This window comes from Artemia sp. Qi Xiang Cuo, chromosome 7 (assembly GCF_049724085.1).
Source record: "Artemia sp. Qi Xiang Cuo chromosome 7, ASM4972408v1, whole genome shotgun sequence".
Classification (NCBI taxonomy): domain Eukaryota; kingdom Metazoa; phylum Arthropoda; class Branchiopoda; order Anostraca; family Artemiidae; genus Artemia; species Artemia sp. Qi Xiang Cuo.
Genome location: NC_142800.1, coordinates 53,050,670 through 53,068,784, shown reverse-complemented (window position 1 = coordinate 53,068,784; position 18,115 = coordinate 53,050,670). Strand labels below are relative to the sequence as shown.

The following is an 18,115-nucleotide window of genomic DNA, read 5'->3' as shown; positions in this document are numbered from 1 at the left end:
TCAGACTACGCTAGGGGGGGGGGGGCGGCGACCCCCTGGATCCGCCACTGGTCTGACTACTGATTAGCTTACCCAACATATGCTGTTATCACTAATATGAAGATTTGGGTCTAGCCCAGTTTGGGATGCATAAAGGGATGATTTACCAAGTAAGTTAATTACTAGTTCATAACAACTAAAAACTAGCAAGAGTCTATTTTTGCCAAGATAGTGATAAGGCCAATACCAAGGAATAATGTAGGATAATTAGCATCAAATTATTCAATTGGCTGGAATTCAACTCATTCTAACATTTCAAGCAGTTTTGTTGCTGTTGAGATATTTTAATATTGTTACTTTGCCATCTACATAATTAGGCTCCAGATGATGCGGTAAAACATGAAGTACTACCGCATTTTGGCATTAATAAAAAAAAAAAAAATCAAGTAAACCATAAGGGCTAACTCCATAAGCATCAAATTTAGCTGGCTTTTTTTTTCTAGAAGAAAGTAATAGCGTTTGATGCAAAGTCCAATCTTCAAGGAGGAAAATGAGAAAAAGTAAGCAAAATTTTTTTTTTGCAAGACTATTTGCTCTTTAAAAGTTTTGGTAATTATCAATGACTATGTCAGAAAAGCAAGTTATGATGAAAACCAGCACCTTTGAGCTGATTCATGCAACGTATTGCACTGAAAAAGTGCCATTCCGAGCGGAACCAGCTGTTCTTAAACATAAAGACCTAAGTTGGATCTTCAATCTATGTCTAGTTCAGAGTAACTCTGCGTCAGTGGATTTTTGGGGTGCGTACGATTTTTGGTATTCCATGTGGAAAAATTGTGATTAATCTCGTGCCGATGATATAGAAAACGTCCTTTTGAATACTGTGTCCTTTTGCTAGCAGTTCAGCTAAGCGCCATACTAGCTTGATTGATCAAGATAATGGATTATCTCTTTCTGAACTTACTTCAGTGCGGGAACTGATGAAGTGTAAGAAAAAATCAAGAAATCTTTCGGATGGTAAGCCCTCAAATGAGTCTGAGTTATTGTTACTTTGTCATCTACATAATTAGGCTCCAGATGATGCGGTAAAACATGGAGTACTACCGCATTTTGGCATTAATAAAAAAAAAAAAATCAAGTAAACCATAAGGGCTAACTCCATAAGCATCAAATTTAGCTGGGTTTTTTTTCTAGAAGAAAGTAATAACGTTTGATGCAAAGTCCAATCTTCAAGGAGGAAAATGAGAAAACGTAAGCAAAATTTTTTTTTGCAAGACTATTTGCTCTTTAAAAGTTTTGGTAATTATCAATGACTATGTCAGAAAAGCAAGTTATGATGAAAACCAGCACCTTTGAGCTGATTCATGCAACGTATTGCACTGAAAAAGTGCCATTCCGAGCGGAACCAGCTGTTTTTAAACATAAAGACCTAAGTTGGATCTTCGATCTATGTCTAGTTCAGAGTAACTCTGCGTCAGTGGATTTTTGGGGTGCGTACGATTTTTGGTATTCCATGTGGAAAAATTGTGATTAATCTCGTGCCGATGATATAGAAAACGTCTTTTTGAATACTGTGTCCTTTTGCTAGCAGTTCAGCTAAGCGCCATACTAGCTTGATTGATCAAGATAATGGATTATCTCTTTCTGAACTTACTTCAGTGCGGGAACTGATGAAGTGTAAGAAAAAATCAAAAAATCTTTCGGATGGTAAGCCCTCAAATGAGTCTGAGTTGGTCTTCTAGTAGGAATTTTTTTGCATTGAGCAAGAGCCATTCAAATACTGCATAATCAACGCTTGATGAAGCATTCCCGCACGTCTGGAAAGGACTATAGGTCTCATGTAGTCAGTGTCCATGTCAAAGAAACTGTTAGTAAGTATGAAGATTCTGGAGTTGGTGACTAAATCTATTGTATGTGTTTGTTTAAGGTGGTACTAAGCTCATTAAACATCTTGCTGCACTTCATCAGTTGATATTTTGTTCAGGATTGTTGTTTGATGAATTTACAGTCAGTATAGTGACGGAAGCTTTGTCACAAAGCACTGTATTTTAACTTTTTTTATTTCCTTTTTATCAATTAAATCAAATTGAACTTTGAACCATCGAGTAAATTTTACGAGGACTATGGAGCTTAAGCAAGGATACACAAGTGATATTAGGTTTAAAGAGGAAAGTGGTTAGTTTCATTTACCTATGTAGAATCCGGGTTGCAGTGGTAGCTAGCAACCTAGTAAGTGACGATCGCGTCCAATAGTAAGAAATTTAATAGCCCATAACTCCTAAAAATAGTGTCAGGTCAAAACAAGAAGTACACTTTTAGAGCCACCTTGGCCAAAGCCTCTATATAGGAAACTTACCGTCCCTTGGCATGGGTAAAGAGGAGAATATATTGGCTTGAAAAAAAAGATAAGCTGCTGGAACAATGATATTCTGCATATATGGCCTCTTTTTTTCTCTTCTTCTTCTCCTCAGATATCTTTGCACTGGAACATCGTAAAGAGCTGTTTAACGGCTCATTTTAAAGGAAACTGCCACATCTAGTGCTTTTTGTATTTAATTTTTTTAATATAATCAATTTTTTACAAAAAACTGCACTTTTCATGTACAAGATTGATCAATAACGTCATAATCGTAGATTGTAGCAAGGTCGTCTCTTACTATTCCAATTAAGAAAAAGCCATAAGCTTTTTCCTGTCTGTAATTTCACATTATCTAGTACGAGGCTTGTTTATTAATTAAGGTCCGTTTGATCATAAGTACACAACGAATAATTATTTAAAAAATTAAATTCATTTTCAAAATGTACACACTTTACTCTATTTAACAGCATAGTTGCCAATTTTGTCGCAACACTTGTCATACCTCTCAACTAAAAAGTAACCTCTGCATAAAAACTTGCCGCCTGTTCCGCTAACCAGGAATTCACATCCATTTTTACGTCGTCATCATCATTGTAACGTTTGCCACTAAGCTGTTGCTTGAGGTGGATAAACAGATGGTAATAACTTGGCGCAAGCTCGGGACTGTATTGTGGGTGATCAAAAACTTCCCAGCCAAAACTGTCCAACAAATTATGGGTCTGCCCAGAAGTGTGAAGTCTTGCAGTGTCATGAAGAAGGACAATTTCATTTGACAGCATGCCAAGTTTTTTTTTTTTTTTAATCGCTCTGTGGAGCTTTCTTGTGGTTAGGCAGTATGCTTCAGCATTGATAGTGATTCCTCCGTTGCATGAACTCGACCAAAAAAACACCTTGCCTATTCCCAAACACCGACGCCATGATTTTGCGCTGGGAAAATTAGTTGAGAAGTATGATAAGTGTTTCAAAACTTGGTAACTCGGTCTAAAAATAGAGTAAAATATGCACTTTCTAAAAATAAATTTACTCTTTTGAAATAATTTTTCGTTGTGTACTTACGTTCAAACGGACCTTAATTAAAAAACACGCCTCGTAAAAGGCGATGAAAAATGTAATTATGTTCATAGGATTTTCGGATTGCAGCGGTAGCTAGCAACCTAGTATATATATAAAGATAGTCAGCAAGACCCCACAAAAACTTTGTGTCTCCTTTGAATGAAAATGTAGGAGTCCATGGATCAGCGTAGAAAAGTTTCTCAAAGATCAGTGTTTTACGTAAATTAATCAAAAAAAACTTTTTGTAAAAAATAAGTTTTTAAAAAAAAGTAAAGAACTTCATTAAACCAAAAGTAACAAAAATAGAATCAAATAATCTACCAAGCATACAACTACCACAAATCAGTATCAATAAATAAATAAAACCCAAAACAAAGAGAAAATAAAATAAGTCAAACTCAAAACGAGTAGAAATTAATCTGTATAGGGTTCTAAACCCTATGCTTTCTAAAAGACAGTTTATAATTTGTACTTTACTGAAAAAATTCAAATGAATTTACTGAAAAAAATGTGCATTGTCAGTTAAATATACATATGCTGATATTTATTCATTAAAATCTTAATTAATTTTTGATTTCTTAAAGTTATAAAGGTGAAAATATTCAAAAGAATTTTTTTCAGCATATTTGTGGTACTTTAAGCTTGGTAAATTATTTGATTCTATTTTTGTTCATTTTTGGTTCAATGGACTTCTTTACTTTTTTTTTGAAAAACTTATTTTGTGCAAAAAATTGTTTTTGATTAATTTCTGTTCGTTTTATATTGACATATTCTCTTCCAGGGAGAAAGACTGAGTCTCTTCTGAAGTTAAACAACCATCCCTTCCATAAAAAATTGAAAGGGCAATAGCCCTTTTAATTTCCAATCGAAAGAGCCCTTTTTGAAGTTATTACGACAAAGCTTTCTGTAAAAACATTATATGCCCCCAAGGTATAACTTACAAACTTAGTCCTGAGAGCTATGGGCGCGGGGGGGGGGGGGGGTGGTTGTCATCCTCAAAGACCTAATTTTCAGATCTTTCAACTACGTTCAACAAAATGGCTATCTCAAAATTTTGATTGGATGTGTTTGGGGAAATGGTGGAAGTGAAAGGGGGGTTAGTTACCCTTAAATTACTTTCTATTATTAAAGAGGGCACTAGCCCTCTTAATTTCTAATTGAATGAATCCCTTTTGAAATTTCTACGACAATATTATCTATGCAAACCTTAGATACCCCCAGGGCATAACTTACAACCTCTGCCCTGGGGGCTCTGGGGAGGTTTGTCATCTTCAAATACATAATTTCCAGAACTTTCAACTACGTTGAAAAAAATGGCTGTCTAAAAAATTTGATTGATTTGTTTGGGGAAATGGTGGGTGTGAGAGGGGGGGGGGGGGGTAGTTTCCCGTCAATCACTATCGACTATTAAAAAGGGCACTAGCCCTTTCAATTTCCAATTGAATGAGCCCTTTTGGAAGCTTCTACAACATCGCTTTCTATAAGAACCTTATATGCCCTCAGGGGATAACTTACAATCCTTGTCCTGAGAGCTATGGGGAGAGGGGGCGGTTGTCATCCTCAAAGACAAAATTTCCGGAACTATCAACTACGTTGAAAAAAAAATGGCTATCTCAAAATTTTGATTGTACGTTTTTGGGGAAATGGTGAGAGTGAGAGGCTGTTCGTTGCCCTCCAATCATATTCAATTATTAAAAAGGGCACTAGCCATTTCAATTTCCAATCGAATGAGCCCTTTTTGAAGTTTCTACGACAACGCTTTCTATAAAACCCTATATACCCCAGGTTATAACTTACAATCCTTGCCCTGAGGGCTGGCGGTGTTGTCATCCTCAAAGACCTAATTTCCAAAATTTTCCACTGCGTTGAACAAAATGGCTATCTAAAAGATTTGTATTGGAAGTGTTTGGGGAAAAGGTGGGCCTGAGAGGGGGGTTAGTTGCCTTCCAATCACTTTCGACTATTAAAAAGGGCACTAGCCCTTTGAATTTCCAATCGAATGTGCCCTTTTTCAAGTTTCTATGACAAAGCTTTCAATAAAAAACCTTATATGCCTCCAGGGTATAACTTATAAACCTTGCCCTGAAGACTGTGAGGGGAGTGTCCTGCTCAAAGACCTAATTTCCAGAACTTTCAACTGCGTTGAACAAAATGGCTATCTCAAAATTTTGATTGGATGTGTTTGGGGAAAAGGTGGGCGTTGGAGGGGTGTTAATGGCCTTCAAATCACTTTCGACTATTAAAAAGGGCACTAGCCATTTCAATTTCCACTCAAATGAGCCCTTTCTGAAGTTTCTATGACAACACTTTCTATAAAAACCTTATATACCCCCAGGACATAACTTACAACCCTTGCCCTGAGGGCTGTGGGGGGGTTGTCATCCACAAAGACCTAATTTTCAGAACTTTCAACGACGTTGATCAAAATGGCTATCTCAAAATTTTGATTGGATGTGTTTGGGGAAATGGTGGGCGTGGAAGGGGTGTTAGTTGCTTTCCAATCACTTTCGACTATTAAAAGGGACACTAGCCATTTCAATTTCCAATCAAATGAGCTCTTTCTGAAGTTTCTATGACAACACTTTCTATAAAAACCTTATATACCCCCAGGGCATAACTTACAACCCTCGCCTTGAGGGCTGAGGGGAGTTGTCATCCACAAGGACCTAATTTTCAGAACTTTCAACGACGTTGAGCAAAATGGCTATCTAAAAATTTTGATTGGATGTGCTTGGGGGAATGGTAGGCGTGAGAGGGGGTTAGATGCCGTCCAATCACTTTCGACTATTAAAAAGGGCACAAACCCTTTGAATTTCCAAGCGAATGAACCCTTTTTGATGCTTCTACGACAAAGCTTTCTATAAAAATCTTATATGCCCCCAGGGAAATTCTTACAACCCTTGCCCTGAGGGCTGTGGGGGTAGTGTCGTCCTCAAAAACATATTTTCTATCTGGAAATCAATTACGTTGAACAAAATGACTATCTCAAAATTTTTATTGAATGTTTGGGGAAATGGTGGACGTGAAAGGGGTGTTGGTTGCCTTCTTATCACTTTCAACTATTAAAAAGGGCACTAGCCATTCCAATATCAAATCGACTGGGCCCTTTTTCGAAGTTTCCACGACAACTCCTTCGATACGAAGTGCCCTGGCCAAAACCAAAAAAAATAAATAAATAATACATTGTGCCAAAATCGTTCTATACTTAGGCAGCGCTATTGCGCTGCTCATGATCATGTCAGTTAGGCTGATGAATTGATTAGTTAAATAATAAAGAAGAATTTTTTTGCTACTCTGACGGTCCATACTACTGTCAACATTAACCAGTTCTATTAACGAATGAACTATAGTCTGTAGAAATTAATCTACAAAGTACACCATTATCCGTGTTGCAGCTGCAGCTAGCAACCTAGTAAGAGACGATCACTTCCCATAGTAAAAAAAAAAAAAAAATGAAATAGCCCATAACCCCTTAAAATAGTGTCAGATCAAAACAAGAAATACAAAATTAGAACCGCCTTGTCCGAAACCCCTATATAGGAAACTTATCTACCCTTGGCTTGAATAACGAGGAAAATCTATTGGCTTGATAAACAGGAAAAGTGACTGCAAGCCTAGTAAGTAACGATCACGTCTAATACTAAGAAATTTAATAGCCCATAACTGCTAAGAATAGTGTGAGCTGAAGACAAGATGTACCTTATTCAAAACCCCTATATAGGAAAATTACCATCCCTTGGCTTTTACAACATGGAAAATCTACTCGCTTGAAAAACAAGATAAGTTGCTTGAACTACGATATTCTGCATATACGGTATCTTTTTTATTCTTTTTTCTCCTCAGATAGCTTGGCACTGGAACATCGTAGAGACCTGTTTAAAAGCTAATTTAGAGAAAATTGCGACATCTAGTGCCTTTCAGGGTTCCAGCGGTAGCTAGCAATTATATTAAAGAAAGAACTATAGCTGTTGTAGAAAATGTTATTAACATCATCTTGCATACAAAGGTCCAAATAGGAGAATTAACATTATAAAAAGCATGTAGATAGAGTTGTATAAAATGTAATACCTTTTTTAGGGTTTTTGACGTTAAAAGACGACAATCGCATCGACATTTTAGCTGAGGAATTCAGACAATTTTAACTAGACTTTTGGAGTTTCAGAAACTCATATCTCTGGGGTAGGAAACATGAATTTAGGTGATATAGAATTTATTTACTCAGGCAGCAAGAATGGGGTGCATGGGCAGGGAGTAAGGATCATAATGAATAAGGAAGCTGCCAAGTCTTGTTTAGGCTAGGAAGGTATTGATAATAGAATGCTAGTTGCTCACTTTATGAGAAAAAAGTACAAGGTATCAGTCATAGTAGTAAATGCCCCTGTAGAACCGACTGACGTAGATAGTAGTCTGAGATTTATTTATTACTTAAGATTAATGTATTATGTAATAGTATTAAGAAGTAATAAATAAAATTCAATAAATTATCTAATCTTTTGGCTGTAATAAATTTTTCTTTCTCTCATGGGGATCCAGGATGAGTTATTAGTACCCTGAGGGGTACTACATGCCCAATGGCTCACATTTAGGCCTTCAATCAAAATGATTGAAAATCCTTTCATTACTCTGATCTTATCAAGGATTAACATGTACACCTTCTACTAAACTATATCTATGGTCTACATTACATCGGCTATTTGCATAAATTGCATCCTTTACTCCCGAGGCTGCAATAATCAAGGTATCCCTAGATACCATGATACCTAGATACATATACCTTCTGGACCCTTCAGTAATTTAGACTTCAATGAATATCTTGATGTTCTGATCTGGTACTGTATGGGATTACGAAGGTGACTAATAGCACACAAATCGTTGAAGAGCTGGCTAGCAGGCTGATATCCCATCATTTTAACCCCCATAAAAATGACAACGTAAATCAGAATGTTCAATCAAAATAACCGTTTCGCAACTTTTCACGATGATCAGTTCTATATAATCGTCCCTGGAAAAATTAAACCAAGAAAATTATAGTCAACGTAAAAGGTTAGATTTATGAGAGTGTCGCGTTACTAATATCACTATCATATATTACTTTCTTGAGGGTTATCATATGAAACAGTTTACTATAGAAAGTTGAGAAAGAGCGCATTCGATTGCAAATTCTATGTTCTTGTGCTTCTCATTAGGGTGAAAGCCGACTGAAGTGCAACCTGTTTCCTCCTGAAAGACACATGTGGCCTTAGGTGTCCCTGCAGCTCTACTGACATCGTATCAAAAGTCCAAATTAGCCATTACATGAACAGTTCAAAGACTGAAAGATATGCATCCAGAGCAACAAGATAACTGCAGCCTCGAGGGCAAGGGTCCAAAATTATAATGACTACCTTTATAAAAACAGATAAATTACAATATATTGAGATACTTATTTGATTCACACTTTTTGTGCATGTGTATTAGTTTATTCTTTTCTAAGCACTGGTTTATTTACTATATACCATTTATGAAAGAAAGAAGAAAAAACAAAGGGACCTGACTAAAGGCTTAGCAAGAAACAGCCTAACTAGCCTGGCAATTATTCAACAATTCCTGTATGTGTTTAAACCCCTCTACAAAAAAGGTGAATTTCTCCAATAAAAAACAGATAAACTGGTTGATGGCTACGGTTAATGACCACAAATTAAAACGAAACGAAAGTAAGACCATAGTTTGACACCTACTTATTAAAACATAACTTTTATCATTCTTACTCCAGATCTAGCAACAAGAAAAAACTAAAAACTAACCAACTTTGTGTTGAATAGACAAAATTAAAATAGACAAAAAGTTAAATATGTCCAGTGCATGGATGGTTTCGGCGGGAAATCCACGGCCCTGTGAAATAGAACAGCTCCTTCAGAGGCGATCACGGGTTCGACCTTTAGGAGCGGAAGGGGGAGGGGTATCAGAAGATATCCCTCATTTTCCACAATATTTATTCTATGTTAATGAATTAAACACAAATCTTCATATTATATATTGCTGAATGTTTTAAAACATAATTGTAAGAAAAGCAAATGCTGCGAAAAGGCAGGTTATAAGAAAATACTAGTTTCTGTGAAATAGGGAAACATTAAAAAAAAAGAAGTAAAATTTTACGAAAGATAATCCCCAATCTTTCTTAAGTGATGTCTTTATCAGGTATCCATAACTATTTCTTTACCTATTACTCTATGTTCCAACATATTTCTTCAATTTTGTTTATTAATAGTTATGAAAACATAGCATATATTACAATAGAAAAACAACCTGAGGCACATTTCACATTTACAAAAGGAACGAAAAAGAACAGTCTAACAAAAAGGATAATTTTACACAAGGCACAAATAAAGAACAAATGGTCCGAAGCTAAACCCAATATACAGGTCCAATCAAATAAACTAAATTTCACTGAGAAGAAAAGCTACACTAGATTTTTGGTATAAAATTACACCTTTTAATCAAAGACAGCACCACAGACTTTTCAGCTCTTGAGAAGCAAGATGGTAGTTGAATAGCAGGGAGAAGTCCTTTACATTCGGCAGCATAATTGAAACAGAGAGCAGTTTTCAAGTTTACAAAGTGGGAAGGGCGTATTTTCATGTCATAGCATACCTGAAACAAAATAGACTTTCAAAATAGCTACAAATAGATATAAGCAAACCCACCAATCAAATTTGTGGGAAGTAAGAATCATACTCGTAGTTGTGCCTTCTTGCAATGCCATATAAAGGGGGGGGGGGGGGGGGCCGTTTTCAACCCCCTCTCCCCCGAAATCTTTGTCCAACTCCTATAAACGTAACAAAACTGCATATAAACAAATTTTTTGATGCATTTTTGTACCCCCCCCCCCTCGGAACAAAAATTCTGGATACGCCCTTGCCTTCTTGTAATCCAATCATGACAGCTGCTTAGTTTAATACATTCCACCAGCTGTTACAATTGTTATGGTATCATTTGAAGTGATAGGTATGGATAACTGCGCAGTAAACCTTTTTCTTTGAAACATGAAGGAGAGCAATGAATATCGAATACGCTCATATTCTCTCTATCAGTTCGTTTTTGTTTGTATAAGATGCACACTAGCCCAATATCTAGGGCTGGGCTTTCTTATGCGTGCAATGAGTTAGTTCATACGATAATTAGTTTAGTTCGAGTTTTGTCCGAAACGTAAATAATATTCCCGCTGTGTTTGTCTAATAAAAAGTAATTTATTTTGGTAAACACTTACAAGGATAGGTTTAGGAGACGGTAAAAGTCAGATTTTGTGGAATATACATTTGCGGCAATTCACGAAAATTTCAAGGGGGCGGGGTAGCAAATTATATTTTTCAAAATTTAGGAGGCGGGGAAAGAATTCTTTAGTTTTTCAATTTTCTCGATAAAAATACCAAAAAAGAGTCTTTTCAATGACAATACCACCAAGGTTTTTGGTGGTATTGTCAAAAAGGTATTTGTCGGTATTTGGTCGACAAAAAGGTATTTGTCGACATCTAGGGGAAAAAAGTCTAACAAAAACTTTTTCGCACGCTGATCAATCGTCTGTGATCAATTGTCTTTGATCTAATGGTTCACTACCTTTGACCGGGAGTGCAATGCGTGGTTGGGGGCAAATCATCCAACACTTTCCCTGTTTTCCCCCAAATTTCTCCAGGTACCTATTTGGAGCTGGGTCAGCTAGGAGTAAAAAAAAATCAAAGCGACAGACCCTCCCCCTAGTTGACAATACTGGGAACCTGCCTCGGCTGAGCGCAGAATAGCCTGGTCTTACTCAGCTCTCAGGTTATAGTCCAGGATTTATAGCTGCGTTGTAATCATTAAAATTTTCAGAATTTTTTCAAGATCGCTGACCACTATGAATAAATTTATATACCAGTAAAAAAAAGAAGTTTATATGCAATTAAAAAAATAAAAATAAAAGCAAACCCGCCTGAAAAACAAATACCAATTATTTTATGACCACTTCAGCGCTTGTAAAATAAAGTTGTTAGATTACTAGCGACGTATTACACCCTTTTTTCTGATTCCAATCATTACACACATTACATATTATACAGACATCCTTTGCTAAAGAATATAGTTGCAACTGACTCCGTACATTTTTCCTTTCAGACATTAAATTTACATTAAGTTTTTAGTGGACATTCCACCTTAATTTACAAACACATTACAACACAAATTGTTACCTTTCTAATTTAAATATTTCAACAAATTGAAGATCAACTTCATATACGGCAATGCATCAGAGTGACTAGCAACCATTATACGTTACTTCGTGTTAAAAAAAAAACGTTCTCATTTTTCTTTAAGTTAAGCCTCGTTCGTATTACTTTATTAGTTAACTAATAAGTAGATTTTACCGTTTTTTTGTAATTCTTAGTTAACTTTGAGCGTTTTTCTTTGACGAACAGATTCTTAAGTTAACTAAAAAGTTGATTCCGAAACTATTATTAAGAATTCTTCGTTGTTAGATATCTACAAAGAATTTCTGGCAAGAAATTCGAATTCGACAGCTCATGCTTGCCTCTATGGTAAAAGTCTTGGCTCTTGCAAAATATGATGATTCATTTAGGGTTTCCCAGATTGCATAATGCAGCAGTTTATAAAATGCACTTAGGCTGTATTTTTAATTCTGGAGCGTAATTCTCTTCTCATAAAAGGAAACAAGAGGTGTAAAATTTTCACAAAAGTATTGGTTTCGGCCTCCTTATTGTTTTGACTATTACAGGCCTCATCTTCCTAAACCTGATGATCTGTTCCTAATTTTTCTTTGTACGGTTCACGCTATAGCAACTTCGAAATTTCTGCCAAACTTTCCGTTCTATTTGCCAAAGCCTGTTTAAGCTTTTTTAGTTCACTTGTTTCACTTTCTGGCAAATAAAACGCTATAAGTGTAAAAAATAGACTTGTTAGTTGATTAAGTTTTGTTTAAGCGAACGCAACTCTATTCAACACTTTTAATTGCAAAAAGAATTCAGCTAAAGAACCTATCTCCTTGTATATCTTGCCAGACTTTCAAAAATCCTGTAAAGCAAATCACATGAGTATAAGTTTGGGGACAACTATCAAGTATTTGTCTTTCAATTGTTAATATTAAGGTTGGTTTACCCATTTGGGAGCCTAGGAAAACCTTCCTGTTTTATATCTCCTTAATCGTTTTTACTTCTTATTTTCACTACTGTGTTTTTTTTACAGGTGGCCCATCTTCCAGGACACAGTGCACCACTTTGTATTCCAGGTTTGCGCCCCACAAAGGTAGATTCTTAATTTGTTCTTTAATCACTATTGTTACAAATAAATGTATTATCTTACGATCAAGAAATTTTCACGATGGATCAATAATTCGCCAACAACCACTAACAATAAGCTACTAAAATCTCCTCCAGTTACAACATAAATACATTTTCTATACAGAAGTCAATATTTAAGATAATAAGTTCTTTGTTTTTCAAAAATTACTTCAAGTTCCTTAGGGGAATCACTTATTATGAGTAGCCCTGATAACAAGAGAAAATTCTAAATGAACGTGAAAAGCAGAATCTCTTTTACTATATATTCTCACACAACATGCAATATTTCAATTTTGCTTTATATCGTACATATTCCTCTTCACATAGGGCCCACTACAAAAGATAATCGAATATTTCCTTTTTCGTTTATATATTATAAAATCAATGCAAAAGTTTATTATATTAGCTAGTTACCATTATTATTATTATGGGCACAGTCACAAAACTGAGTCGAATCTCAGCCCGCTAAGGCCCGTTGCCCCCTTCCACCGCCACCCCCAAACTGTCACTGAGTTATTAGTACCCCTCAGGGGTGACATTTCGAAATAGGGCTTGCATAACTATTTGTTTCCTTTTATAAAAGAGGCTTTTTTGGTAGTATCAAGGTGTCCATCATCCTTTTCTCCCATCCCATGAACCCTACCTGCTAGGTTCAGACTGGGTTAGGCATACATCACTTACCCCTCAAATGAAAGGGTCACCAACCGCTTACCGGCCAGCAAGCGGCATTTGATCCTCAGAGTTTATACTAGAAAGAAAACGCCTTTCTCTCACCTTGGATTACTCCTCAATGGATCTTTCCTTACACTGCGGTTGGCACTTCATATGTCCAGAGGGATTGACTCCTACCCAGGCACGGTTTTAATAGCAATGAATGCCTTCACTCCACCCAACCTCAGCAGCAAGCTCCAAAAATACTCTTGACTTTTGGTTAGACATAAGAGAGGACGTACAGTGGCTGACCGGTGACTGAAATTAGCAGTAGTAGGGCCCCATTTGTACCCACTACTCTTAGAGGCACACGAGAAGGTTGTCATTAATATTCCCAGCTGTATACCATATTTGAAGTCTAAATTTTTGGCTGATAAAAACTCAAATGTTGAAAAGGAACTAACATCTAAATTCCAAAATAACCTTTCAATTTTCGCCTTCGTTAATACTTTTGTAGGATTTTTTTTTTATTACTTTCAAGAGTCCTCCTATTCAGTCACTTGCCCCAATCCTTTCTATTGCTAGGAAGAACTTTGCATGGGGCAATCCCTTCAATTTTACAAGCAAAATTTCGGTTTAGGATTCCAATTAGCATTCCATGTTAACTCAACATTACTCTGACTAATATAATATATTCATTATTTGAGTGGCAAACATTATTCTGAAAACCGTACTTGAATAACCGATCTTTTTCAATTTTTTTTCCATACATTTGAAATGACTTTCAAGGGTTAGAAGCTTAAATTCTATATTGAAGTGACAGTAAAGAGTTACTCAATAGCTACTCCAAATTAAAAAGAGAAAATAGAATGGAATAGAAAGCATGACTTACATTTTGTTCAAAATTTGTGAGTAGTTCAAACCCAGGAAGCGTGGCAAATTCTTCTCTTGAGATCACGCTGCCATCGGTATCACTGGGTCTCCATTGACTAACTGAGCCCGTGTAAGGCTCTCCACGCTGCACGTTTGAGTAGTACGCTGGGACTGTGCTTCTTGTAGTGGCCGAGTAGCTTTCGCTTCCTTTTCTAGTAGAAAAAAGTGTATAATCCTTAATTTATGGTTAATCATAATTTATTTAATCTTGAGCGAATGGACCACTGAACAATAAAAATTCTCGATGAAACAAAATTGTTTAAGAAAAATATAGTTTTTTTTTTAATTAGGTAATACCCAGATTGCACTGCTAGCTAGCAACCTACTATGAGACGATTACGTCCAATACTAAGAAATATAATAATCCATAACTCCTAAAAATAGAGTCAGATCAAAAAAAATAAGTACACTATTAGAAACCACCGTGTCCAAAACCCCTATACAGGAAACGTACCATTCCTTGGCTTTAACAACAAGGAAAATATATTGGTTTGAAAATCAAGAAAAGTGGCCGAGACCAGGATATTCTGCATGTACGCCATCTTTCTCCTTTCTTTCTTTTTTCTTTTCCTGATGTACATAAATAGACCCAGCACTAAGACTGATGATTATGAATGCAAAATATTGTTTGGATTCTTAAAACTTTCACGAGAATAGCAAAGATTATATAAGTAAAAAGGACCCAAGGAATAGGAGCGAGCTTTTTACACGTGAAAATACGGAACGGTACTAAAGCTTAAAACTGGAGAAATCACACATTGATAGTGACAAAAGAAGTATAAATATTAGGGAGGGTCTCTAGCAATTAATCTGTGCTTTATTTCAGCGCTCGTTTTTCTATTCCGGTGATATGCATGACAGTAGTTTTTATCTCCACTATTTTCGTTTTTTTTTTAATCTGCCTAAATGGTACAGAAGCCGTTCGATTATTCAATATTTTAATGCAGGAGGGTAAAAGCATATAAGAAGTTGTTTCAAAAGATTAACGAAGAGGCTTCTCCACGGTTAGGTCCTTTTCATACTCTCGTATGCTTGTATTCATTTTAATTTGATGTTTTTGTCTTTGTTTTTGACGCAGGGAACTTTGTTTCGATGATTGCTTTTCCTCCTTTTGCTATGCTACATTACTTCTTCTGTTATGCAGGGAGTCAGAAATTAATCACTAATATAAGATAATAATCATTTTGTTTAGGTTACTAAAATTACATATACTCCCAAGAGATCCTTTTTCTTTAAAACTTGTGGTAAGTGAAGCCCAATAGAAAATCCAGCATGAAGAGCAGATGGTTCAAGGGACGTTATGCCCATAAAAAAAATGTAAATAAATGGGGAGGGGATAATGAAATGCTTAAAAGAGGGAGCGGAAATGCTTCATGTTTGCTTTCTTAGAAATTAAGTGTTGAATTAAGCAAAACAAAAAACAAAATTTTTCGTTCTAATCTTTCAGACATGTAAGCTGCTTACTTAAAAAAAAGGAATTAAAAAATTAGCACAATTGTAGAGCCATCAATAACTAAATAGCTTTTTAGAAATAGCTCAGTTCTGGTTATGAAACTGACTATTGACAATAATATTCTGAATATACAATGAAAGGAGTATATAATTTCGGAGACCACACTGCCTTTTCATGACGATAAAGTTCTATACACTGTCTATTAAAAAGGATTTTATTCCTATTTTGAACTTTTATTTTATCGGAAAGGAGTGTGCAGCAGAAGAAAAACTACTTTCAGCCGAATAAGCTTTAAGTTTCTACATTCCACGCAGTTTCATAGCTACTGCACAAGCCAATTACAAAAAAAATCACTGATATCAGCAGTAAAGATCGATTTTTTTTAGAGTACAAAGACAAGAAACAAAGAAAAATCCGGGTGTGTTCCATTTACAGGAAAAAATGAGAAAAACGGTGAAAACGACAATGAAATGAAAAAAAAAAAAAACTGCTTAAAAGTATTCATTAGTCTCCTATAATCAAGGACGAATGCAGGAGAGGGGGGGGGGGGCACTGGGTTTAAGTAATCCCCCCTCAAAATTTTTGTCCGACTCGTAAGAGCATAAAAAAAATGCATATAAACAAATTTTTGATACATTTTTATGTGTGTGCGTTAAAAAAAAAACCTCTCTCCGAACAAAAATCCTGGATATACCTTTGCCAACGATTTATGAGAGAATAGTAGATAAAGTGGAATCTTGAAGCTCGTGTCAATAGCGGTTCAAACATGCGTGTCGCTAGGCCTCACCCTTGAGGAGTAACAATCCTTGAGCCAATAGAAAAAAAAGACATCTTTCCGTATTTTTTTTTTATATAATATGTGAATGGTAGATCACGGCCAGAACCATAAAAAAAAAAAAATTATATCTGAGTTATTTTTTAGCAAATAAACTTTTGAGCAGAAAGAAAAGATATTAGTAGATAAGGTTTAAAAAAAAATAAAAAAAGAGTTGAAATCATGCTTTGATCTCAAAATTTAGGAAAAATTTAGTACCCTATTCAGGCCATCAGCCTGGTAGAATCTTTGGCTCTATCCTAGAGAGTGTGTGGCTTTATCCCACTCATACTCCTAATAAGCTTAAAATCTTCTCAAGAACATTTGCGACAAGGACATAGCAAGCTGGTCGTATCCGTTCCAGAACACTCTCTTCTCCCCCCTGAAGAAGGTAAATTTGCAAAATACAGCAAGCAGGCAGTACCCACAGTTTAGTGGCACTAATTTAACAGTATAGCAGCATCAAATCAACCATCCAACATCCTGAACTACTTCCACAGACATAAGTTTTGGCTAGGCTCTTTCTTGAAGCTAGAAACAAACTCAAATATAATTAGGTTGTATCAAAACAATAACACGGCTCTAAATTCAGTATGGCAGTATTTTTCATTTAGCTTTATCACAACCTGGCCTATCTTTTCCAAGAGGCGGAGGAGGTCAAAAAGTCAAACAAATCCATGAAGCTTTGTCGTTATAGATAGAAAAAAAGCAAGCACTATTTAAGAACTTAACTAGATAGTATTACGAATAGAAACTTACTCTGGTCGTCGATCGTGCAGCCACTGCGATTGGGTCGGTTTCATCTCCACTTCCATTGACTGAGGGGGTAGCATCTGGCTCATCACTGCCTATGGAAAACGATTCACTCTAAAGATAGAAGAAAGGAACAAATAAAACTCAACTAACTCTATGGTCTAAACCAATCAGGCATACAAAGACTTTAACAAAGGCTTTAAATTTGTATTCACATTTCTTGCAAAGCCAAAACTACCACAAAAGGTGAAAAACGATAAGACAAGCTGTCTGCTTACTCCGAACTCAGAGAAGCTTAGGAACCATTCACATTACATCTACAAATATAATGAGACTATTTCATGCCCATGACTTTACTATATCCCAACTTAAGTTAAATCCAACCCTGGCTAATCAGAGAAATTCAAGCCTTTTCGCCCTATATAATTGAGCATACTCCAGACAAACATCTCTATTTTCTTTTGACAAGACCATGATTTATGCATGAACATGCAACATTAACCAAGCCAGTTCACACCAGATAAGAAACTATAATCTTTTATGACTATTTTACCGACTTGCATTTCCATCTAATAGATAAGACTAGGATTAAATCACGATCTTTCGGGGTCATTAACTTCATAAAATTTTGTTTCTTTTCAGAGGCTAAGGCAAACTTTCGTTTTCTTGCAGCATTTAAAAATATTGCGTGTATATGGGGAGGGGTAACACAAATAAACAGATGACAGTTTTTACTTATAATTTGCAATATTTACGTTAAAGCAAGTTTCCCGACAGGATTCTTAGCTCGGAATGTCTAGAATGTTTAAAAAATT

The 18,115-nt window shown here is 35.8% G+C and overlaps 2 protein-coding genes across 5 annotated transcripts in view; both read right to left on the bottom strand.

Moving 5' to 3' along the window:
• The window catches only part of LOC148950419 (uncharacterized), an 86,336-nt gene extending 86,011 nt beyond the window's left edge, over positions 1-325 (bottom strand). For 2 of the 3 annotated variants that reach the window (XM_089091597.1, XM_089091599.1), the window contains exon 1: positions 227-325. The gene's annotated coding sequence lies outside the window, so the exon portion shown is untranslated. Of the gene's footprint in view, positions 1-146 lie in introns of all 3 variants that reach the window. The other variant, XM_089091598.1, reaches the window with a different exon arrangement.
• A 9,277-nt stretch (positions 326-9,602) lies between these two features.
• Positions 9,603-18,115, bottom strand: part of Ada2b (Transcriptional adapter 2B) — a 34,517-nt gene continuing 26,004 nt past the window's right edge. The window contains exons 7-9 of one of the 2 annotated variants that reach the window (XM_089091595.1): positions 17,307-17,395; positions 14,240-14,432; positions 9,603-10,021 (exon numbers count right to left, since the gene is read on the bottom strand). In XM_089091595.1, coding sequence (XP_088947721.1) covers positions 9,836-10,021; positions 14,240-14,432; positions 17,307-17,395 — 468 coding nt within the window. In that variant the 3' untranslated portion in view covers positions 9,603-9,835. Of the gene's footprint in view, positions 10,022-14,239; positions 14,433-17,306; positions 17,415-18,115 lie in introns of both variants that reach the window. The other variant, XR_016141963.1, reaches the window with a different exon arrangement.